General features: G+C 34.0%; 4 protein-coding genes across 15 annotated transcripts in view; all 4 read right to left on the bottom strand.

The window, feature by feature from the left end:
* Positions 1-27: 27 nt before the first annotated feature.
* Positions 28-3,010, bottom strand: LOC128191885 (toll-like receptor 4). The gene has a single exon (XM_052864276.1). The coding sequence runs from the start codon at positions 2,798-2,800 to the stop codon at positions 665-667; it is 2,136 nt and encodes a 711-aa protein (XP_052720236.1). The 5' UTR covers positions 2,801-3,010; the 3' UTR covers positions 28-664.
* A 230-nt stretch (positions 3,011-3,240) lies between these two features.
* On the bottom strand, positions 3,241-6,226 carry LOC128191964 (toll-like receptor 4). Its single transcript, XM_052864384.1, has one exon. The coding sequence runs from the start codon at positions 6,144-6,146 to the stop codon at positions 4,017-4,019; it is 2,130 nt and encodes a 709-aa protein (XP_052720344.1). The 5' UTR covers positions 6,147-6,226; the 3' UTR covers positions 3,241-4,016.
* Positions 6,227-10,104: 3,878 nt separating this feature from the next.
* LOC128191815 (toll-like receptor 4) lies at positions 10,105-12,854 on the bottom strand. The gene has a single exon (XM_052864161.1). It carries the CDS (start codon positions 12,852-12,854, stop codon positions 10,611-10,613), a length of 2,244 nt encoding a protein of 747 aa, XP_052720121.1. The 3' UTR covers positions 10,105-10,610.
* Positions 12,855-13,794: 940 nt separating this feature from the next.
* Positions 13,795-25,237, bottom strand: part of LOC128191153 (liprin-beta-1-like) — a 38,107-nt gene continuing 26,664 nt past the window's right edge. For 6 of the 12 annotated variants that reach the window (XM_052863643.1, XM_052863876.1, XM_052863802.1 and 3 more), the window contains 16 exons: positions 23,402-23,496; positions 23,014-23,071; positions 22,777-22,895; positions 22,306-22,486; positions 20,897-21,002; positions 20,675-20,794; positions 20,187-20,201; positions 18,932-19,076; positions 18,586-18,697; positions 18,266-18,354; positions 17,906-18,031; positions 17,402-17,533; positions 17,034-17,222; positions 16,220-16,333; positions 15,833-15,892; positions 13,795-15,638 (listed from right to left, as the gene is read on the bottom strand). In XM_052863643.1, coding sequence (XP_052719603.1) covers positions 15,585-15,638; positions 15,833-15,892; positions 16,220-16,333; positions 17,034-17,222; positions 17,402-17,533; positions 17,906-18,031; positions 18,266-18,354; positions 18,586-18,697; positions 18,932-19,076; positions 20,187-20,201; positions 20,675-20,794; positions 20,897-21,002; positions 22,306-22,486; positions 22,777-22,895; positions 23,014-23,071; positions 23,402-23,496 — 1,715 coding nt within the window. In that variant the 3' untranslated portion in view covers positions 13,795-15,584. The remainder of the gene's footprint in view (positions 15,639-15,832; positions 15,893-16,219; positions 16,334-17,033; positions 17,223-17,401; positions 17,534-17,905; positions 18,032-18,265; positions 18,355-18,585; positions 18,698-18,931; positions 19,077-20,186; positions 20,202-20,674; positions 20,795-20,896; positions 21,003-22,305; positions 22,487-22,776; positions 22,896-23,013; positions 23,072-23,401; positions 23,497-25,237) is intronic. The other 6 variants (XM_052863719.1, XM_052863328.1, XM_052864040.1 and 3 more) reach the window with 4 other exon arrangements.

The following is a 25,237-nucleotide window of genomic DNA, read 5'->3' as shown; positions in this document are numbered from 1 at the left end:
TCTCATACTGAAGCGCCTCGGCTTACCAACTTGCTCTTGTCCGACAACTATTTTTTTTTCTGTGCTATTACCAAACCCGACATGTGGCTTAGTTTTGGGTTTATTCCAAAGCACACAGATATGAAGTTTTTAAAATTACTACACGGTCCAAACTCCAATTACCAAATCATTAATACTAGAATATCTATTTATTAATCGAGGAAGATGAATTTTGACAAAGATTAATGCAAAAGAAAATTTGATTAACTTTTTCTATTTCCCTCCACTAAAAATATATTATTTTATAACAAAAGTTAGTTTTTTTGTTGTTATCTTCCGGAAACATTGCTAAACAAAATTAATCTTTAATAGCTCAATATATATTTATAACATTCTCATTATCAAATATTTTAAATTATGTTAAAGAACTTGGTAAAATGTAGAATCATTTTAAAGGAAATTTGGAATGAAACAGTTTGTTGTCAAAGTTAAATTGTTAATTTCTATTTAGTTTTCAAACTGTAATTCTTTCACTTTATTTTATTTTTATATGAAGAACCTTTTCAAAGCTATTTTATAATACTTGAAAAAGAAAATCAAATCATATAAACAAAACACGTTTTCAAAAACTAGTACTAGTATATGCTTTAAACTCTTAGAATAACAACAAACTTTAGATAGTCATTCATAAATCGTTTGCAACGACGCCTTTCAAAGTTTTCCAAAAGAGGTTCAGTTCTTGTTCGTTTTTCGGTTTAACAATGTAACTATTCTTTTTGTAGTATTGTAGAACCTCAAGAGAAAGTTGATTGTGTGGAATATCTTCAAGCACGACCATTATTATCAATCTGCGATCCATGTGTCTCTCCTCTGTTATCGCCATTTGTAATTCATATTTACACCACTGACTTTTAAGATAGGCACGTGAAATAAATATAATTGTCTTTATGCTGGAATGGACAGCCGAAACTATATTTTTAGAAATGGATTTTCCTGGAGTAAAATCTCTATAATGGACACACACCTTGAAATGATGCTCTGAATTTTCCTCTAGTTCTGACACCACTCTTTCGACGAACGCTCTGTCTTCGTCGGCAAAGGACAGAAACGCGTCAAACTGATAACCCTCATCGCATCCTCCGATTGGGGTGTATCCTTTTCGTCGAAGACGAAACAAGTACCAGCGATAGATGAGTGCCCAACGTTTCTTGTAAATAACAACGGCGATGACAGTTAAAATGAAGAGAAGACAAATAGTTTGAACGGGATACAGCCAATTCCTTACGCTATGGTCCTTGCTACATTCTTCAAGTAAATATGAATATGCCTGGGTTATATTTCCGTCATAGCCAGTGCACTCTGCAGATAAAGTAACAGATAAAATAACCATTACTTGTGTTGTGAAAAGCCATTTCAGAAATTGCAAGTTGTCACAGGTGCAAGCAACTTTATTGTGATGAAAATCTACAGTGACATTGTGATCTTTACGTAACTCATCCAATTTCTTTGTAACTGAGTCGGGAAGATGCCCAAGTTTGTTGTGAGAACAGTCAATAAAGGTCAACCTGTCGAGGTGACTAATATCTAGCGTCCATTTGACAATGGCATTGTTGCTAATTACTAAATCTTTTATCCCTTTGTTATTCTTTAAAAGTTTCTCAGGGAGGTAACTAATTTTATTGTACTGCAAATCTAATTTTCTCAGATTGATCAGTCCGTTGAGCACATTTTCGCTTTTGTTTTCTTGATAAAAGTAAGCTCCCAGGTAGTTAAAGCTAATATCCAAATATTTTAGTTTATTTAAATTGTCAAAAAAGTTATCTTTGATATAACTGCATTGGTTGTGTGACAGGTTGAGCGTCGTAACATTGTTCCAGTTTGGATTTACACGAATAGGACCAATCCATCGGTAATATCCATCTCTGGAAATGTCAATGTAACTTAGCTTGCTAGAGTTTCTTGTACTCAACAATGGAATGCAATTTCGTCCAGATATTAGGCCTGTTGCTATTAATTTGGTAAGATTAGACGGAAGCATCTGGAGAACATTTATAGCAGTAGTGATGTTTGGACAATCCTTATCGTTTGTGTGGTTACTGAAATCGTCTTTAAAACGCACACTTCTTAGTGATCTAGAGCGATATTCTCGAGTTGAGCATTGGAAACTGATGTCCAATCGGTTAAGATTTTTAAACCAAACGAGTTCTATAAATATGAGTCCGATTTCAAGTCGATTTCCTCTGACTGAAATATCTTCTAGCGATCTGGGCAAGTTGTAAATGGAGCCAGTTTCTGCTGTTTGGATTTCGTTGTAGTTCAATTGTAGTTTTTGAAGCGAGGTGTTTTGTAGCAACAATGATATATTTCTTGGAAACGGGTAGGTAATCCCGACTTGGTTGATATTGTTGGCATAAAGTTCCTTAATGTTTGTTTTATTGAGCCCGTATGCGGCATTGTACAAATTTGCCAATCCTAGCTTTTCGTTGTTTGATATTATTAGAATTTCAAGGGAAGAAAGGGTACTAAAGCAGCCTCTGGGAATATTTTTAAAGCTGTTTCTTGATAAATCCAATCTTTGCAATGTTTTATGTGGTTTCAAGCAAATGTCATCCAAACACGATTCGTTTCTATGGTGGCATGTAAAGCTTGTAATGTTTTCCTGAAGAATACAATCTTTTTCACTACAATTCACGTGCACTTCATCTGAATTGTAATCTAAGGTGTATACATCACTTTCATGAGAAATCCCTCCGTTGATATTTAAAAAAACATACAAAAAAGAAATGAATGAAATGGTAAACTTGCGCTGGTAAAAAAACATGTTGTAATCACTGTTCCAAATACGGCTCACATTAAACAAATTGTATCACTACAAGAGCTCACAGGAAACTGGTTTTCCTTGTTTTTGCTTAATATAATTTCTGATTTAATGGGGATTTTACATTGATGTTTCCACTGCAGGAAGACAGAAAATAAACAAGTGACAAGGAAATAAGTACTCATAGTGAGCTTATTGTGTCAAATTACTGATGTCTTAAGAAAGGAATGATAGGTTTACGACTTCCTTTTCTTTTTCAGTCAAACTGAATCAAATGACAATTACAGAGAGTAGCGTCTATTTCCCCTATAGATGAATTTGCACGTAAAAGACAATCATGAGGAACAAATCCACCTTTCAGTAGATATTCCAAATTGTCGCCTCTTAAGGGAAATATTGTCACCAGAACAATTTGATATGACGAAAATAAAGCAACGAAAAGATCACTGCATGCCATTTTACTTTTGATATACATGAATGATGTCCAAAGTTGGAACATCTTCGTGGTGAAAATATGTATACTTGCAACTAAACTCAACAAAGCGTCGCTATAAAGTGAATTTTAGGGGATAAAAACTTTATTTGATTTACTTTTTAATGTTCAAGTAACAAAACAATCTTGAAATGACCAATGACATGTGGCTTAGCTTTGAGTTTATACCACACAGATATGAAGTTTTTAAAAATTACTACACGGTCCAAACTCCAATTACCAAATCATTAATACTAGAATATCTTTTTATTAATCGAGGAAGATAAATTTTGACAAAGATTAATGCAAAAGAAAATTTGATTAACTTTTTCTATTTCCCTCCACTAAAGATATATTATTTTATAACAAAAGTTAGTTTTTTTGTTGTTATCTTCCGGAAACATTGCTAAACAAAATTAATCTTTAATAGCTCAATATATATTTATAACATTCTCATTATCAAATATTTTAAATTATGTTAAAGAACTTGGTAAAATGTAGAATCATTTTAAAGGAAATTTGGAATGAAACAGTTTGTTGTCAAAGTTAAATTGTTAATTTCTATTTAGTTTTCAAACTGTAATTCTTTCACTCTTTATTTCATTTTTTTTTATGAAGAACCTTTTCAAAGCTATTTTATAATAATTGAAAAAGAAAATCAAATCATATTCACAAAACACGTTTTCAAAAACTAGTACTAGTACATGCTTTAAACTCTTAGAATAACAACAAACTTTAGATAGTCATTCATAAATCGTTTGCAACGACGCCTTTCAAAGTTTTCCAAAAGAAGTTCAGTTCTTGTTCGTTTTTCGGTTTAACAATGTAACTATTCTTTTTGTAGTATTGTAGAACCTCAAGAGAAAGTTGATTGTGTGGAATATCTTCAAGCACGACCATTATTATCAATCTGCGATCCATGTGTCTTTCCTCTGTTATTGCCATTTGTAATTCATATTTACACCACTGACTTTTAAGATAGGCACGTGAAATAAATATAATTGTCTTTTTGCTGGAATGGACAGCCGAAACTATATTTTTGTTAATGGATTTTCCTGGAGTAAAATCTCTATAATGGACACACACCTTGAAATGAAGCTCTGAATTTTCCTCTAGTTCTGACACCACTCTTTCAACAAATGCTCTGTCTTCGTCAGCAAAAGACAGAAAAGCGTCAAACTGATAACCCTCATCGCATCCTCCGATTGGGGTGTATCCTTTTCGTCGAAGACGAAACAAGTACCAGCGATAGATGAGTGCCCAACGTTTCTTGTAAATAACAACGGCGATGACAAATAGAATGAAGAGAAGACAAATAGTCTGAACAGGATACAGCCAATCCTTTACGCTATGGTCCTTGCTACATTCTTCAAGTAAATATGAAAATGCCTGGGTTATATTTCCGTCATAGCCAGTGCATCCTGCAGACAAAGTTACCATTACTTTTGTTGTGAAAAGCCAGTTTAGAAATTGCAAGTTGTCACAGGTGCAAGCAATTCTATTGTGATGAAAATCTACAGTGACATTGTGATCTTTACGTAACTCATCTAATTTCTTTGTAACTGAGTCGGGAAGATGCCCAAGTTTGTTGTGAGAACAGTCAATAAAGGTCAACCTGTCGAGGTGACTTATATCTAGCGTCCACTTGTCAATAGCGTTATTGCTAATTACTAATTTCTTTATCCCCTTATTATACTTTAGAAGTTTCTTTGGAAGGTAACTGATTTTATTGTACTGCAAATATAAATTTTCCAGGTTGGTCAATCCTTTGAGCACATTTCCGCTTTTGTTTTCTTGATGAAAGTAAGCTCCTAGGTAGTTGAAGCTAATATCTAAAGTTTTAAGTTTTGTTAAACTGTCAAAAAAACTGTCGTTGATATAACTGCATTGGTTGTGTGACAAATTGAGAGTTGTAACATTGTTTAAAGTTGCATTAACACGAATTGGACCGATCCATCGGTAATATCCATCTCTGGAAATATCAATGTAACTTAGCTTGCTAGTGTTTCTTGTGCTTAACAATGGAATGCAGTTTGTTCCGGCTATCATGCCTGTGGCTATCAGCTTGTCGAGGTTAGATGGAAGCACCTGGAGAACATTTATAGTACCTATGTCTTTTGGGCAATCCTTATAGTTTGTGTGGTTGTTGAAATCGGCTATGAAATGTATATTTCTTCGTGATCTAGAGCGATATTCTCGAGTTGAGCATTGAAAACTGATGTCCAATCGCGTAAGATTTTTAAGCCAAACGAGTTCCCCAAAAATGAGACTGATTTCAAGTCGATTTCCTCTGACTGAAATATCTTTCAACGACCTGGGTAAGTAGTAAATGGAGCCAGATTCTGGTATTTGGATTTCGTTGTAGTTCAATTGAAGTATTTGAAGCGAGGTGTTCAGTAGCAGCAATGATATATTTCTTGGAAACGGGTAAGTACTCCCGACTTGGTTGATATTGTTGGCGTAAAGTTCCTTTATGTTCGTTTGATCGAGCCCGAATGCAGCATTGTACAAATTTTCCAATCCTAGCTTTTCGTTGTTTGATATGTTTAGAATTTCAAGAGAAGGAAACATACTGAAACATCCTCTGCGAATATTTGTAAATTGGTTTCCTGATAAATCCAATCTTCGCAATGTTCCATGCGGTTTTGAACAAAGGTACTTTAAACACTCTTTGTCTCCACCATGACATTCAAAGCTTGTAATGTTTTCCTGAAGAATACAGCCATTTTCACTACAATTCCCTTGCACTTCATCTGAATTGTAATCTAAGGTAGATATATCACCATTATGAGGAATCCCTACGTTGATTTTAACAATAACATAAAAATACAAAAAAGAAATGCATGAAAAGGTGAATTTGCGGTGGTAAAAAAACATATTATAATCACTGTTCCAAATACAGCTTACATCAAACAAAATGTATCACTACAAGAGCTCACAGGAAACTTGTTTTCCTTGTAATTGCTTAATATAATTTCTGATTTAATGGGGATTTTAAATTGATGTTTCCACTGCAGGAAGACAGAAAATAAACAAGTGACAAGGAAATAAGTACTCATAGTGAGCTTATTGTGTACAATTACAGATGTCCTAAGAAAGGAATGATAGGTTTACGACTTCCTTTTCTTTTTCAGTCAAACTGAATCAAATGACAATTACAGAGAGTAGCGTCTATTTCCCCTATAGATGAAATTGCACGTAAAAGACTATCATGAGGAACAAATCCACCTTTCAGTAGACATTCCAAATTGTCGCCTCTTAAGGGAAGTATTGTCACCAGAACAATTTGATATGACGAAAATAAAGCAATGAAAAGATCACTGCATGCCATTTTACTTTTGAAATACATGAATGATGTCCAAAGTTGAAACAACTTCGTGGTGAAAATATGTATACTTGCAACTAAACTCAACAAAGCGCCGTTTTAAAGTGAATTTTAGGGAATAAAAACTTTATTTGATTTGATTAACTATTTAATGTTCAAGTAACAAAACAATGTTGAAATGACCAATCAGGCAATACATGAAACAATCACTACGATTTGTCCAATCCAAGACATAATAAGGAGGCATATCTACATGTACACCACAATAACTAGATACCTTTATTCAATGATTAAGTCAATTAAAATTAAATCAGGAAATTTATCTCAAAATAAATATCAGATTGGCTTTTTTAAATAGCGTGAATCACAATTTATTTTCATCAATCAATAACGTCTCAATTAAGCGGAAAAATTAATTTGATATCTTCCGTGTTCAGCGTATTAAGTGCACTTCAAATAACCAAGTAAAATAGGATGGGCAATGTGTTAATCAAAGAGCAAATTCAAAGAACTCTTGAATAGAGAATAAATGAAATCAATTTTTAAAGTTAAAAAAAAAAACATAATTGAAATTAAATATATTCAATTATTACTTCCTCGGTACATTTTGTCTATCTGGGTAGCGTTGTTGATTACACACTTGCTTTTTTGACGCTTCGACCCAAACTTGATTCCCGAGATCAGCAGGGGTTGTATGTGAAAGGATTTTAGGGTCACTCGCTTGAACTTTTTGTGTCTTTTATGGGTACTCCGGCGTCCTCCAATATCTATATGACTTGCTCTCACCAACGAACAATAAAATTAAAAGTTTTTGAATTTGTTTATTGATCGCTGTTCATCGTTGTAAAATAATATTGACTTGTACAACTCTTAACACAAATTTTATAGATTTATTTTTGCGGTAAAAATAAAAAATATAAGTTTTCGATATTTTTGTCATAAACACTCAATAAGCAGAAGACTCGTTGATTTTGCTTCACGTTTACCCTCAGATTATTCATCCCAAGTGTATTAACTAAACCAGGATTTGACATTTATCGCATTGTAATACATTTTAAAGTCTAGAAAAAATGGTTAAGTGATTGAGTGTCAAAGTCACAGGGATGACCAACTGATAATCAATAATATATCGTGTTCTGCACTGTAACATATTTACCGATATTTCCGTTATTTCCCGCGTAAAATTTGAAAATCTTTTAATTTTTTTTTTAATTTAAAGTACTGTAGAATCATTAGAGTTCGTGGTGGCTCAATGTTCGTGGTATTCGTGGGTAGCCCTTCCCCACGAATTTACATCCTCAACGAAAACAAATTTAGAACGAGTTATCTTTGTTACTGAAACTGAAAACTGGCACATCCACGAAATTACATCCCCACGAATAAGCAAAAAAATCACAATCCACGAAAATTGGCCTCCTCGAATTTAAATGATTCCACAGTATGTCTACATCCAACAAGATATTAAGATTGCAAAGAATTTGCTAATTTCCGTAAGATTTTCTATTATTTTATTCTTATTCATAATCTAAAGGGAAAAGATTCTGAATTTTAACGTCCGATTAAACAAGCAATGTTTTATTAGTTATAACGAAGGCCTATTGAGCTTATTTTCGTACTTAAAAAAATATCGCAAATTGCGAATTAACGCGAAACATTCACGAATAAATGCGTAATTTTTGCCATATAACTCGAAACGTTCGCGAATAAACGCGTAACTTTCGTAAATAAACGCAAACATTTTAGGATTTTAAGCGAACTTTCGCGGTATTACGCGAAATGTTCGCGAATAAACGCCTAAAATTTGCGTTAAAACGCGAAACTTTTGCATTTTTTGTACACAGAACGGCATACATCAAGCGAATTTTCAATCAATATCAGTTTAATTTTTATTTTATGTTCAAATTCTTTTTGAACAAGAGGCCCATGGGCCACATCGCTCACCTGAGGAACAATAGGTATGATAAAATCAGCTTAAAAGAGTCATAATACAAACAATCTGGACAATGTACAATAATACATGTAGATCCTGTATAAATAAAATCCATTTCCCCCCCTGGATATTCTAATGTTTATAATCATTAGTCTCTTTTCTAACAGGATGATTTTATAGTCATATCACATGTTGAGTATTGCAGTTCTCAAAAAGATCCTAAACAATTGTTTATATATGGATAAAAAAAGCTACATCAAACTCTGAACCTTCTTGTGAGGCCGAAGAATTGTCCTGGAGCCAAAGTCTTAACAATTATAAAGAATCATCTGGCTTATTAGTTTCTGAGAAGAAGATTTTAAAGATTTACTCTATATATTCCTATGTAAAACTTCGACCCCCCTCCCCCATTGTGGCCCCACCCTACCCTCGAGGGTCATGATTTTCACAACTTTGAATCTACACTACCTGTGGATGCTTCCACACAAGTTTCAGCTTTCCTGGCTGATTAGGTTCTGAGATGAAGATTTTTAAAGATTTACTCTATATATTCCTATGTAAAACTTTAACACCCCCCTCCAAATGTGGCCTCAACCTACCCCCAGGGATCATGATTTTCACAACTTTGAATCTACACTACCTGAGGATACTTCCATGCAAGTTTCAGCTATCATGGCAGATTAGTTTCTAAGAAGAAGATTTTAAAGATTTCCTCTATATATTCCCATGTAAAACTTCGACCCCCCTCCCCCATTGTGGCCCCACCCTACCCTCGGGGGTCATAATTTTCACAACTTTGAATCTACACTACCTGTGGATGCTTCCACACAAGTTTCAGCTTTCCTGGCTGATTAAGTTCTGAGATGACGATTTTTAAAGATTTACTCTATATATTCCTATGTAAAAGTTTAACACCCCCCCCCCCCAAATGTGGCCTCACCCTACCCCCAGGGATCATGATTTTCACAACTTTGAATCTACACTACCTGAGGATACTTCCATGCAAGTTTCAGCTATCATGGCAGATTAGTTTCTGAGAAGACGATTTTAAAGATTAAATCTATATATTCCCATGTAAAACTTCGACCCCCTCCCCCATTGTGGCCCCACCCTACCCTCGGGGGTCATGATTTTCACAACTTTGAATCTACACTTCTTGAGGATGCTTCTACACAAGTTTCAGCTTTCCTGGCTGATTAGTTTCTGAGAAGATTTTTAAAGATTTAATCTATATATTCCTATGTAAAACTTTGACCCCCCCCCCCCATTGTGGCCCCACCCTACCCCCAGGGGTCATGATTTTCACAACTTTGAATCTACACTACCTGAAGATGCTTCCATACAAGTTCCAGCTTTCCTGGCTGATTAGTTTCTGAGAAGAAGATTTTTAAAGATTTACTCTATATATTCCTATGTAAAACTTCGACCCCCCATTGTGGCCCCACCCTACCCCCAGGGGTCATGATTTTCACAACTTTGAATCTACACTACCTGTGGATGCTTCCACACAAGTTCCAGCTTTCCTGGCTGATTAGTTTCTGAGTATTGTTCATATTCAGTTAACGCAATTTTGCCCTCTATATTAAATGTATCAAATATAACTGGAACATATATTTTTAAAATAAGTAACAACGGTTTGAAGATTTCCCGTACTTGTTTATATAATAAGTAAATTACAAATAGTAAGTGCTACATCAAATCCATTAAGTTTTTAATGACTTATTCGAAATACCAATATTTATATTTCATGATCTTTCGCGTTTTATTGCGAAAGTTTCGCATTTATTCGAGTAAGTAGTGCGTTTATTCGCTGTAGTTCCGCGTTTATTCGCTGTAGTTCCGCGTTTATTCGCGAAATTTTTATGTTAAATGAGAAATTTTCGGGTATATTTGCGAAAGTAACGCGTTTATTCGCGATTATTTTACCTACGAGAATGAACTAAATTGGCTTTCGTAGTTTAATTATCAATATGCTTGTAAGTTAAATAAAGATACTGGTATCGCAATATTAGCATCAACAACATAGTTTTTGTATCCTTCGATCAACAAAAAAAGTGGAGAACCCACTCGGCGTCTCAAAGTCATTTCAGTTTTTCAAGGACTCTTTTAGCGTCTTTATAAAAACTGTTAGATCGTTATCTTTATCAGGCTTCTCGACATAGCAGTTCTTTTTGTAGTACTGCATAACTTCTAAGGGTAGTTTTTTCCTGGGTATGCTGTCCAGAATTACCATTACAATCACTCGACGGTTTGTCTGGCCTTCTTTCGTCATTGACATGCGCAATTCGTAATTGCACCACGAGGATTTCACATATGAATTTGACATGAATATAATCGTCTTACGACTCGAATGAATGGCGGACACGATATTTCTTTCAATGGATACCCCAGGTGTAAAATCGCGATGGTGAAAGCAGAGTTCATATCTCTCGTCAGGACAATTTTCAAGTTCCCCAACGATTTTATAAACAAAATTCTTGTCTTCTTCCGCAAACGAAAGGAAAGCGTCGTATTCGTGCTCGTCATTTTCACCTGCGATTGGAGTATATCCTTTGTGACGTAATCGAAATAGGTACCAACGGTAGGTGATGGTCCAACGTTTCCTATACAACAAAAACCCTAACACAAATGCAAAACAAAAGACCAACAAGGAAGGAACGGTTGCAAACACCCATTCTGTTTTGCCACAGTTAGTTTTTAAGATATCATTTGCTTCCCATATGTCAATTAAAGACCCATCGCTTTTGGTACATCTTTTTGATCCCATCGAAAATTCCACGTCAGTTTTAATCATCCAGGATATAAATTGTAAGTTCTCACAGTTACAAAGTACTTTGTTGTTGTTTATAGCAATACTTATGCCGTGATCCTCAGCGATTGCATCAAGGTTTGATTGCAGAGATTCGGGAAGGGATACGAGTCTGTTATACGAACAGTTGATGAATTTAAGCTTTGACATATGTTTAATATCGAGTGTCCATACTTCAAGATCATTTAGACTAAGTATGAGTTCTTCCAGATTGGATTGGTGCTTCAGAAGATCTGGGGGAATGTGGTTTATGAAATTTCCACTCATATCCAACGTTTTCAATGATGTAAGTCCTTCAAAAACAGCACCACCTTCCACTTTGGGAAAAAATACACCCAGCACGTTATAGCTGATATCCAATACTTTGAGCTTGTTGAGTTTTGAAAAGAATTTGCTAGAGATTCTACTGCATTTATTATTCGAAAGAATAAGAGTCTCCAAATAGTTAGAATTATCGCTAAAGTCGATTGGGCCCTCCCATGAAAAATAAGAAGCTCCGGAAATATCCAAATACCTTAGGTTTGTTTTATTAAAACTAAGTTTCGGAAGGCAATAGGATCCAGATCCAGTTTCCCTTGAAAGTAATTTCTCGAGACTGGGAGGGAGAATTTTTAAGATATGGTCCTCCGTGTTGGTAGACGTGGAACAGTTCATTTTTTGTTGCATTCCGGTTTCCTCATTTCTTCGTAAAGATTGCATCGTTGTACATTGGAAACTTATATCTAAAGATTTCAGAGAAGACATACTTTTAAGTCCTGCAAGTCTTGAATCAAGACGTAATCGATTGCCTCTAACGGAAACGATCTCAACGGTATGGGGAAATCTCTTTAGAAAATTCTCCTCCAAAACGCTGATTTCGTTGTATTCGAAATGGAATTCTTTCAAAGAAGTGTTGGAAAGAAAATCTGACAAAGTACGATTTAAAGGATATAAAATGTCAACTTGATTTATATTGTTTGCTATTATAATTGTTATATTTGTTTCATTTAAACCCGCGCAAGCATTGTAAAAATTTTGTAATCCAAGATACCTATTTTCGGATAGGATTAACGTCTGGAGGTTGGGAAAAGTCCGAAAACATTCTCGTGGTATCATTTTCAAATTGTTCTTTGACAAATTTATGCGACGAAGTCTCGTAAAATTTTTATAACATAGAAAACTCAAATCAGTACTCAAGTTTTTGTTCCCAACGCAGATAAAGTCCGTAATGTTTGTAGGAAGATTTGGATAACTGCAGCTGGTTCCGTTACAGACTACCGTTACGTCTTTGCCCTTTTGAATTTGAATGCACTGGTTGCATGTCGATTGATTCATAACATCGGTAACACATAACCCAAATTCACTGAATGACAAAACAAGCAGTAAAACAAACAGTGACTTCAGATCCATGTTGTTCTGTTCACTACCTGTCGTTACAATGTTCAATTTTACGTGGTCCTTAACATCATCACGTGCAATGAAGGAAGATAATTGAATAGTGCAACAATTGCAAAGGGAAAGGATTAAAAGGACCTTTAACATATCCTTAATATTGGTTTCCCAGTGTTTATATTTTATGGAAACTTATCAGTAACAGTTTGCTTTAATAGGAAATGCAAAACTCGTGCAACTACATGTACAAACACACTAGAAATTGATAAATGTAGCTAAGTGTAAGCTGGTTTTTGCTCGCGTGTTCATTTTGGACGTCGTTTTGTGAACAGGTCCCGGGGCTATAAAACTTAGACAAGCTCACTCACTTTCACAGAAGAAAAATATAGGGGAAAAGTGAAGCTCATATCAAAAGTGAGCTAGTCTTAATTGTATGGCCCCGGGGCCAGTTCAAACACACCAAATCTTCTCCAGTAAGGTTTGTTAAAAGCTTACATACTTTGACGTTTGGTTGCATTTTATTGCTTTAACCCCATTTACACCGAGTGGTCTCAGCCTTTGGTACTCAAAAATACACAAAAGAGCTCAAAAAAGGATAAATGAAACTTTTTCTTGTGAGAAAAACCGTTTTCCTCTTGCGACCTATGAATGATTCTCCTGTATCACGTATATGATTAACTGACAAAGCAAACCACTCAAATTCTTCATCTTTTTCCAAAAAACTAGGACCAGACTAGCCAAGAACAAAACTTTAAAGAAACTAATTAACTAAACCTGCTAGCTGTTACAGCAACAAGGCATATAATCCATACAATTCATCATTATCCATGATGGATATCAACAAATGTTTTAAATTGTACTCCAAGTAAGAGAACTTGCGTAGCCCAAAAATAAGTTAGAAAATCAATCCTGAAGACGAAGGCTAGGCCTCTGCACAAGCACAGTCAGACACTGTAATATCATTAATGACCTCCTCTGAACAGAACACTTTTGGTGATATTTAACATACTCGTACAAGGATTAAAAATTGGAGGAAACAGTTTGCTGATGTATTGGTTGTTTTATTTTACAAGAACAATAAAACAAAATGTTATATTTTAAAATATATTTATTGGTTTTGCATCTAAAACATGATTTCATGAAAAAAGTAAGAGAATTTCTATCAAAATAAGAGGGAAACTATACAACATAAAAAAAATACTTATGGCTGTTAAAAATCAAAATGCTACTTAATGGGGAGCCATTTTCTGTGGTAAATTACCATGGCATTGATTATTACGGCTTCTTTTGAAAATGTCTGAAGGATGTATTCCTCATGATCAGGAAAAATACTTGAATCAGTATTAACATGATTACATGTATCACTTCCAAAAAATTATTGGAAATAGACACCAACAGGGATTGTGGTCAATGAATACCCATACTATAACTATGGATTCAACATTTGATTGCATGAAGATCCAATAATCGTGTGAATTCTAAGAATACATGTGTATTTGTTCAATAAGTTACATAAGAGTGATTGTAGACAAAGGCTTGTCAAATGACACAAATGCTGTGTATAATCATAAATACTTTAGTTGGATTCCACAGAAAAAAAGCTATAAGCTACATAAAACATATTGATGGAAATAAAAGCTCAAGCACCAATGTTAAAGATACATAACTAGAGCTGATACAACTGAAAGGAAAATATCACTAGATTTTGGGATTCATTTTAATTTTACATGCCAACACCTACTATAATGATACTTTAAATAACAAAGGCGTTCAGTAAACTAAATTCAGAATGGGAATTCAAGGAAGCCATACTACTACAGAATATAAATGATACACATAAAATAGAGAAAAAAACAGAAAATTAAATTTTAAAGGAGAAAATTTATCAATGAATGTGACTTTGGCCAGCAAAATCTAATACATTAATCAAATTTTTTAAATTGGAATAATTGAAGCCAAAACATAACTTCCAACCCATCTCCAAAACAGAAAACTTTCTTATTCATGAGGATGTCCAGAATATCAGTATCTTATCACAAATTTTAACATTCTTTTTATCTAAGGACTTAAATGATAACAGATCACTTGACAGAGTTATTCCTCTTACATTATCTGTAAAAACATTCTATTCTTTGAAAATAACATGTACAGCAATATTTCTGTAAATTTTAACAAATATTTACATCAATTATTAATCAGCACTAAGGGTTGCATGAGACAAACATTGTGCATATTTGAATTGGTCTAAATAAAAATGAGGTAAAAATTGTCAACGGTATCTAAAAATCATAAACAAATAAAAATATAAAATGGCCCTTGATAATTATGATTTTTGCCTGACTTTTGTTATGATGCAAATGATTAATAAAAATTAAAATTCACATGATGAACTAATGGTTTTATGAAGATAAAAACAAAATTTGACACCGTAAATAAAACTGAACATTGCATTTTTCAGTATCCAATATTTAAAAACTTACTTTGTACAGGTGCTACACACTAAGTTGCTATATAATTTCATATCTACACAAACTATGCACATAATTTCATTTATACACAATTGCATTTTTATTATATACAAAATTACATTTGCTCACTTTTACAACCTCTGTAAAACAGAATTAACATTATGATAATAAAATAAAACCATTTGGCAATCTTCGTATTTGATGAGATACTTGTTTAGTGGCCAGCCACCAGGAAGGCACATAGCGGTTACCATCACAACCAAAGTAAACTGATCTTGTCTTGAAACCCATTAGTGTGGCATATATAGAAAAACCTTTGCATGATTTTATTGATTGGTGTCAATGGCATTTAGGTCCACAACAGTTTTGGTTAATTCAAATACGTAATCCTTTAGGCAGATCATACAGAGTTTCACACATTTGATGTAGGCACATTGTCAAAAAACTTGTCACGAGCAAGCATGTCCTAAAAAAACAAAAAACTCTAATCAGTCATTTCAAGAATCATACAAATTTCAAGCTGACCATAACCATAAAAGGTTACAAGAAAACATTCTCAAAATAAAAAAAAAAAGACCAAGAACAAATCTTAAGTTAATTCAAAATGATGTAAATGTGACAATGTTTTTGGAACAATTTTAAAGAATATATCCTACTTACTGTCAAAGTGTTGATTTCTTTTGAGTAAGCACCTATTTCCTTAGCAGCCTTTTCATCTCTCTACAATCACAAAGAAAGGAGAATGATCCAACAAATGTTATAATTAATATCCCTTTGTGGGAGAAAATTTTTGTGGATATGAATTTATTTTCATAACTACTGAAATTATAATTTCATGAGTAAAATTTGTGGATTTTGTTGCTGGGTGGTACCAACAAAATCCTTGAAAATTGAAAAATTCAACAGCATTGATAAATAAATCAAATGAAAAGTAGGAATTATTATCTGAATATAAAGTTAATATCTATTAATTTTGTCTCCCTGTATTTTTGTTTCGAAACAAACAGATGAAACATCCCTGATATTGAGAAGGCATTAAACTGGTACCTCTTTTGATTGGTGGACTCCGTTTTGCCGCCTTGTGAAATCTGGACAGATAAAGTCTTCCAGGTCAGCATCAGATTTGTTCCTCTTGTGACCAAAAATTCCAAATTTTTTACTCTGAAATACAAATTACACGGTACATTTTACTTGTAAAAACAGTGTCTCATCTCTACTTCACACTCAGAAATTGATTACATTCCCTACATGCCATATTTTAGGGAAAGCATTTATCAGAAGAAAATCACATAATTAGAATTTTGGGCCTTTCAATCTTAATCATAAAAATCACACTGTGTATTAAGCTTTATTAATAAACTTTTGTACACAATTATGCAGCAATCAAGTCGTTAAAATGGCCTTTCAATTTAATCATTAAAAAAACCACTCTGTAAATCTCTCCTATAATTAACAGATTGAAAAAAAAAATCAATAAACAATAATATACACGTACAGGTAGGTTAACAGGTGAATGTGGCAGAAGTGTACATATGATATCAACATCTAATTTGCATTAAGTAAATCTTGTCTTATTTTCAAACTAAAGTGAATAAATTTACCCAGATCACATAGTTCCTTTACATTTTCAACATTAAAAAGTTGCAGAAGTTTCCACATTGAAGGTTTTTTCCAGTAATAAGGCTTAATGTATTTTTTGCGATAGCCTTCGTATATGGGACATTTTAAAATAAAATGAAATGAACAGTGTCTTTTTGGCCTGATGCAAATGACTGCTATGTGTTACCCTTAAAAACTAGCTATTTACTGCCGACTGGTCACCGCTAATCATAGATATCCTCTAAAACAACATCATCCTTACCTTCACCTTAGCGTTTGGTAGGAGAGGAACGTAGCCCGATGTAGACTCCGCCTCCCGCTTCTTGTGTTGAGTTTCGTTGCCAATCAGAGCCACTACGTGAGTACTGAGGTGACGCCTTAACAGCGTCTTATTCTGGGGGATGGACAAAATCTGGGCAAAAAGCTCCGCATTGAACCTTGGTTCCAGGACCTGATAGACATCAAATGATCAGAATTTAAGTTAAGAATATTTTCAATTTAATACTCCTTTCACTAATCAAAATAACTAAGGAAACCAAACACATAATTTTAAAACCTGTTTAAATAAGTAAATGATTAAAAGGTAATATTCTGTATATGTTAGTGCTATTGCAGTGACCAGTAACTTACGATTAATGCTCCGTGAACTCCACTGCCTCTGAGGTTTGGTGCATACTCGGACAAATCTATTGTACGTAACCACTCCATTACTCTGTGGTTTGTCCACAGGGAGACATCAGCTGGGATATTCTGTAGCTGACCCTGAAACAGAAAGCAAATCCCTTATTATCCTTGTGGATTCTGGTGTGACATAAATAAACAATATCCTTTATACATGTTCATGTACATTACCAATAATAAATGGTATTTCCAGTAGTTAAGTGTATCATATTTAATATTTGAGCAAAACAGACCATTTGTTACAACTTATTCCAATGTAATGAAGCCTTAGTACTGTAATATTAAGTAAATGACACACAATGGGAAGGAAGCTCTTATTTCCATTTAAACATGAATTCTTTATCTTAAGACTGCATTGGCTCGACTGAAACACAAGGTAGTTTTAAGCAGACAATGAGATGGCTGTGGACTTAATATTCCTTGCATGTTGGAACAGCCTCACTAATTACACACCTCGTCTGGAGAGGGTCGCCTCCGGAGACACTGAGGGTTGAACCCGTGGGCATGCAACACCTGGATTGCTCGTTTAATGCTGATATGATGAAGTTCATTGGTCACTTTTAAGGACAGCAAGTCCTCCTGTGTGAAGAAATATGGTACAGTAAAAAGATAATAATTTTTAAGTAGCAAATTAGACAAAAGTTTAGTGCACTGTTGATGAAAATCTTGAGGTACATGCAGGTTTAATATGCTTTAGAAATTTTTTTAAAGATTGTTGAATAGTTTTAGAGTCCTGCCAGCTCAAACTATGAAGAAGAACCAATCATTACAAACCTAAATGGGGAAGAGAACACTAAAAATTAGTGGACCTACCACGGTGAGATAGTGAAGCATCTGCCCATCCACTCTGCCATCATAGAAATTGTCCTTGTACTGAGGCAGTCCAATATCATCCAACCATCCTGCAAAGGACAAAGTCACATTGTGAATGTCAATAAATGTATTTATGAACAACATCACAACTACAAAGTCGGAGATAAAAGTAGTTTACTGAAATTTACTGAATTTTAGTTTGCAAGATAATGTCATAAAATACAGACTGGAGACGATGCTCACAGAAAGCTAAATTTTTTAGCCTGTAGCTTATAATGAAAACCATTTTTTTTTAACCCTAGCTTTCACTGAACACTTACGGGTGACCCAGTGGTGGTCTAGGTCCATCTTCTTGACTTTGCCTGTGCTGTTGATCTGTTGCAGTGCTAGCTGGAGTTTCTTTCTGTGTAGTGGGTGTTTGACACCAAGCTCCTGGTGTAGTAGAAACATTTTTAAATCATTCAATGTTAGCAATCTCTCATTCCGCTATGCCAAAATGAAATTAAATCAATCCCCTGAGACCATAAACACGTTATTTTAAATGATTTATGCAAAAAGAGGAAAATTTAAATAAACCCCATCAAGCTCTTCTGGAATTGAGGGGAGGGGTCCCTTTTTTAAATTTACTTTAAACATCTTAACTATCATCATGTTAGGGAGTTTTACCTTTTCAATTTCATGCTGAGTGGCACGTAAGAGTTGTTCCCCATTCTTGACCCACCGACGACAATCCATTAAGTACATGTTTAGACCCAAGTCGTTCAACCATAAACACACTCGCTCACAATCCCATCGTGAAAATGGCATCTCACTAGAGACAAAAAAATGAAAATAAATCAATTCCATATATTCATTACTGGAAAGAAGACAGAAATACCCATCATAATATTATAAACAAATAGTTCAATCTGATCTAAAATATTACTAATTTCGTGCAATATATGGGTTAAATAACTATAATTCTACCAAAAATAAAGAATCTGTTAAGAAAAAGAATGTGCATAATACATGCACTAATACTCCTCTAACTGCATCTGGATTAAAAAAAAACTAATCTCTACTATAACTTTAATATAGTTTGAACTGTCTAATGATGAAATTTATTTTCTTTACATACGTACACTGTATATGTGAATTTTACAGAGAAAAAAAATTAGATAAAGAGATCCAAGATAATAAAGTATCATAACTTAAATTTAATTCTATAGAAAGATTTCAACAAATTTAAAGGGTGTAGCCAAATCTGATAGTTATATATCTAAGTATACTAGAGTCTAAGAAGTATATTCTTTACTGTGTGAAGTATGTAGCACTCTCTGATTCAAGATTCAAATGCTTTACAGGAAACTGTTTATTATACATTATGCTACAGATTATAGCAGTAGTCAAATCCTACATAATCCTCATTCTATTTGGATGGCGGAGTATAGTATTGCATACTTCCCACACTTACATGAAGTGGTCAGAATACGGTACTTCTAGTTTACAAGGTAAACTGTGACAATCTTATTATAAGTTGTCAGAATACACACAGAATTAGTTCATATTCTTTGGCAAGGCATTTTGGAGCCAATCTTGGGTAGGGTTTGACATTTTATATGCAGTATAGAAAATCACAAAGTAGGATAGTCCATGGTAGTTTTCACTCAGTCTTGTTTAGCTAATTAGAACATTGCACTCATGTACATGTTATGGTTTGCACTTTATGGCAGTGCTAATTTTTTCATTAACAGTCTAGCACAGCACACAATGATTCACATGGGGTCAGATTACAAGGGACTAATTATCAATCCTTTATGAGTTATACAGCATTCAAGATATATCATATACACTGTTAATGAGTACATTTCTGGCAAACTTTTGTTAACTGGGCTACATGTATATAATACACACCAGGAGCATCCTCAAGGACATACATTACCTATTATTATAGAGGCTACAAAAAAACAGGCCAGTTATAAATCACAAATCTATTTCATCAATCGTCTAACCTCGTCTCATCCAGAGATTCCATCTAGCTTCAGTGAAGAATTCAATTTTCACAAAGGATATAATCCAAAGAATACAACAAACACAGCTGCTGTTAACTCCTGTTTTCCTTATAAAGTTTACATGCATTTAACAACTAAGTGCCCAATCCTACTTTGTATAAGGCACTTCACTAAGTAGAGCTAAAGTAGTTCTTAAGATCATTTCAACATGAACATTACCAAGGATTGTTGATATTTCCTCAACCTTTTCACAAGAAATCTTATACAAAAGATATATAGGCTTTAAGAAAAAGGCCCATATTTTAACCTTAAAATCTGTTTATCACTGAATCACTAATTAAGGTTGAAGGAAAAAATCTTGAAGTAACAATCAAATGTTATTCATATTTAAAGAGAGGGTACTGAGATGTCTACATACTCGTTGCTCCTGACATCTCGAGACCAACCGAGCCTGGCAGTAGCTGTGGCTCGGACTCCTCCCCTTCTGAACTGATCCCTCTCCCTCTCATGAAAATCTTGAGATCCACTCCTCTTCAATCTGTTGATAATAATACTCTATATAGTTCTTGCCATATATCTTTCTACAAAACAGTTCAAACATTACATAATTGAAAAACAGCATTAAACAGGGACTTCTTACTTCCCAAACAGCCCCAGGATTCCCTTCTTCTTTTTAACGTCTGGGGGTCGAGATGTTCCGACGTGTTGTAATCCGTCCTCATCATCTGTGACCACTTCTGTATTTGCTATAGTCAAAACATCAATCTCTTTGATTAATTAATTTAAAAAGCAGAACATTTTTTAAATGTTGTAATTTTCTTGACTGTGTGCTAGTATTTATTGACTTAACATCTTAAATTTGCTCAGAATTCTTTCTTGTTTTAAAATTTCTTCTTTTTCATTTTTTCAATTACATATCAAGCATTGTTTTAGGAAATGAACATTAACATATTCAAAAAGTGTTCTGTAAATTCAAATCATATGATTTTCATTATCGCAAATAAATAACTACATATACATGTATGTTTGCTACTTGATATACATGTAAATCATGCAATATGCATTCAGTATATTGTTATTATGTTTCAAACTGAATATATCGTATACACACATAAATATCCTTGTTATAAAAGTATCAAAATCAGTGATAGATACAAATAAAATCTGGATGCAAAACCATTCGTATACTATATTTTGTAAATCCTGTATACATTTTAAATGGAGTTAAACCAACAAGAAGCCTTTCCTTTTACATTTTTTTTTTAAATTGTTGAGAGTCGATAAAAGATAAAATTGATAGACTACAAGGGAATCCCCATCCAATTTCTGACAAAGGAGGAAGCCGACCTCCAAAACCAAATATTTGCAGGTAAATATCTGATACATGTATCAGCCCCAATGGTTAGAGACCAGAGTGGTGTTAATTAAGTTTATAAATACAAGTACATAAATATCTCACTTCAAAATTCTGGCACATGCTGAAACTCTAAATTTTCCTTTATGAATGTGTAAAACCTTATTTTTGATAGCTGCAGGAATTGTTTAGACATAAGGGTTTATATACACATGTAGATACGAATGTTAATGTCATAATGCATGGTGCAGTCGTGTACACACAAGTACTCTTTATATTTCATTTGGAAAACACTTAATTTAAACTTAAATTTTGTGACATTTCTCACAATTAGTTTTGAAGCTATATAAACATCATTCGAGAATAAGGAAAAGGCTTGCCTTCAATTCAAATCAAATCTGTCATTAAAACTTAAAACACACATTCCATGAAAACTTGTATGTTAATAATTCATGCATTAATTAATAAGTTCCATAAGGACACTAGTGATATAGAGAATATTGGACACCTTTTTGTACTTGTTTCTTACAGTACAATTATGAATATGTTTAATTCAGGCAGTTTTATCATTGGAGGAGGTGCCGTTTGTTACTCTTTCTAGGATAGTCTCCTGATATAAGGGAGCTAACTGTTAGTGAGAACAGAGCATGCCGAGTGATACACAAGGTCAGGCATTATACTCATGTTCCCGTCACCTAAGTTAGGAGCAGACGTGCTCCGTTTCCCAGTTTTGACACGTAGCAGGGCCTTTCCAAGAGCGGGGAAACCCCGTGACCTTCGAACCTCACTACCCTCACCGGGAAACGTACCAAAGTTTAGCGTACTTCCTCCATTGTGGTAACCCTCTGGCTCATTGTTGTTTATGGAGGACTTTTTCTACAAAAAGAAAAAAATTCATTTCTGTTATCAAGAAAATATCAGGGTTATGTTGGAAGTTTTTAATGACTTTGTAAATTAAATGGAGGTCCAATTTCTTTGAATTATTTCTCTATAAAATTTCTATTTCTATTTTAATTCAAATATGTGCTAAATCTAATAAATAATTAAAAGAAAATTTCTTGCTACACAGTTTATCTTTTCATTTCCTTCAAAAGAGGAAAACTAATCATTTCGAAGCATATCAATCTTTCTTATTTCTATATTGGAACCAGACCAATATGACCTACTTTTTGATTGGTGGGGGTGAGGTCCTCAGCACTGTTGGATCTCTGCAGGGCTCTCCGAGACGACCCAGATAAAACACTAGAATTTCCTGTTCCGATGCCATTCTCTGGCAAAGAGTGCACTGATAAGTATAACACATGATTTTTAATACGATTATGAATAAACTTTGAACTTCAGAGCAGCTTTTCACGTTAAGGGCCCCTTAAAGAGGTGTTAGACAGAAATGTGGATGTTTATACCTGGAGTGCTTGTGGCACTGGGATTTGGATAAGGCCTTTCTCTTCCTTCTTCACTCTGCTTGAAAAAAAACAAAATCATCAGCAAATCATTCTACCAAAGTAAAAGAAAGCTACCAACAGTTTAATCTGTATTTAATTTGATAAAATTAGACAGTGCACAAACAAGTCTGATTCATCAGTCAGACATCTCCCCCATCCTTATCATAAGGAAATGTCCTTGTTTTGTTCCAACCTCTGATAGAAAATGAAGAAAGGAAGAAGCATCAAAGATTTTCCCAAGAATTTATCTTCATAAACATAGACATTAAAAAAAGTTTCTTGGATAACCTAAGCGTTTACCTCAAGATCATGAAATTTACATTGCATATATATATAAATTGATATTTACATGTTGGTCTCTAGGAATATTGTCGCTCAGAGAGGGGGTGTTGGAGCTTGTAGAGCTGGTGTCATCTTCAGCGTTCAAAATCATTTCCTCCAAAGCTGATCCAAACCAAAAACAAAACAGTTATTACTTAATGACAATTATAATCAATTCATTTTCTAAAATAAAAAAATATGATGAGGAGTTTTTTATGCAACTGGTGTTCATCAGCCCTCACTGCTAGCGAAGATATTTATGTGGTAACACTCATTATCACCTCTTTAACTGAAACTAAAAGCGTTTCATATAAATCTAGGTTATTTCTAACATCACAAGTTTTGTTTTTTTATTTTTCTGCTGCACAGAAACAAGATAAAGATCCGCTAAAAACCTAAAAGATAAATCAAAGCCACACAACAGCCTTAAAACAACCATAAATTTTTTCAAACTATGTATATCTTCCTCCAAAAAAAAAAAATCACCGTTTAAAAAATATAAGCAAACTATCCACATTAAACCAAATTTTATTCAAAATTTCTAAATTTGATTCTAATGTACACGTTAAACTTACATCCTCAACTGAACATCAATAAAAAACAATATACACTATACTCTTTGTATTCTATATCAGAAATGATTTTAAAGATCTTATAGGCCTATTGTTCTTCTATTCAGGTAAAATTTGATGAGGATTTAGAGCCTTATTCAGATCTCCTATTGCAGATCTAACCATCCATTTACTGGTAAACAAGATATGTAGCCAAAGGTTCTAACAGAGACTAATAAGCATACAGAATGACTCAAAATATCAACAAGTCTGCATAATAACAGGCATCAGATCACGAATTTCTGCATCTACAGACACATAAAATCAAACTTAATTTCTTGAAACACAAACTAACAATTCTGATCAGACAACATCCGAGTGAACTTAGCAATGTTTTTGTTGCTTCCTGCTATCCAGTGTCTCACACTCAATTAACCGACTAGAAAACCAAAGTAAACAACAAAATTATTCAGGGCAATATGCATCAGAAAAAAAAAACAAACTAGTGAGATGTTTATGAGGTGACATATGCACACAAAAAGTGCCCCAATTTTATCAATTTTACAGACATTGCATGTGCATTTTGAGGCAAGGATTTCCAGGCATATGGCCTTCGGTATGCCAATGATTTGACAAAACTCCAATACCAATACAAAACCAGGGTGATCCTCACTCTCCCCATGCACACTCATTACTTGTGTTGTTACTTCTCTCTTTCAAAGAAAAACATACAATCGGTAAGACCCGACAAGAGAGTCTAGAGATGAACTCAGCAGAAACAAAGAAGAATGGACAAGCAATGCTGATTCTATTTCACTGACATTACAAATGATAGAAAGTTCACTTCTGTTGGAATCAAGTTCTGAAGCAATTATTAATAAGTCCCTTTTAACTGACTAAAATGGCCTGAATAAGGCACACAATCACTGTAAAAGTGGAAAAACGTACATGTAACAGCAATCTCTCCTTTTTGACCCATCATGAATACTAGTAATATGTTTACACCTATCATTCTTATTATCACAATTGTTATTATTATATATACTGTATACAGGGAAGTATTCGCCCTTGCTTATTTTTGCACCTTTCACCCTTGTTGTCAGCTGGTGAAATGTCTAATAATATCTCTCTTAAAACACAACTGTGTCTGGGCGAATTCAAGACGGGGCGAAACTGTTTCCAAGTATAGAGGGGTGAAATTACATGGGGGCCAAAATAACCCTGTATATACAGGATATATTATAGAATTAATACAACAGACAAAGAAAGATAATTGAAATTTTTCACACGTTTGATAAAACTGAAATTCTAAA

The sequence above is a fragment of the Crassostrea angulata genome, chromosome 1 (assembly GCF_025612915.1).
Source record: "Crassostrea angulata isolate pt1a10 chromosome 1, ASM2561291v2, whole genome shotgun sequence".
Lineage (NCBI taxonomy): Eukaryota > Metazoa > Mollusca > Bivalvia > Ostreida > Ostreidae > Magallana > Magallana angulata.
Note: the sequence above shows the minus strand (reverse complement) of the source record. Positions and strands in the feature narration are given on the sequence as shown.

Excerpts from the sequence above, each read along its gene's own strand:
- LOC128191815 (XM_052864161.1), bottom strand. The coding sequence starts at position 12,854 with ATGTTAAAGGTCCTTTTAATCCTTTCCCTTTGCAATTGTTGCACTATT.
- LOC128191964 (XM_052864384.1), bottom strand. The coding sequence starts at position 6,146 with ATGTTTTTTTACCACCGCAAATTCACCTTTTCATGCATTTCTTTTTTG.
- LOC128191885 (XM_052864276.1), bottom strand. The coding sequence starts at position 2,800 with ATGTTTTTTTACCAGCGCAAGTTTACCATTTCATTCATTTCTTTTTTG.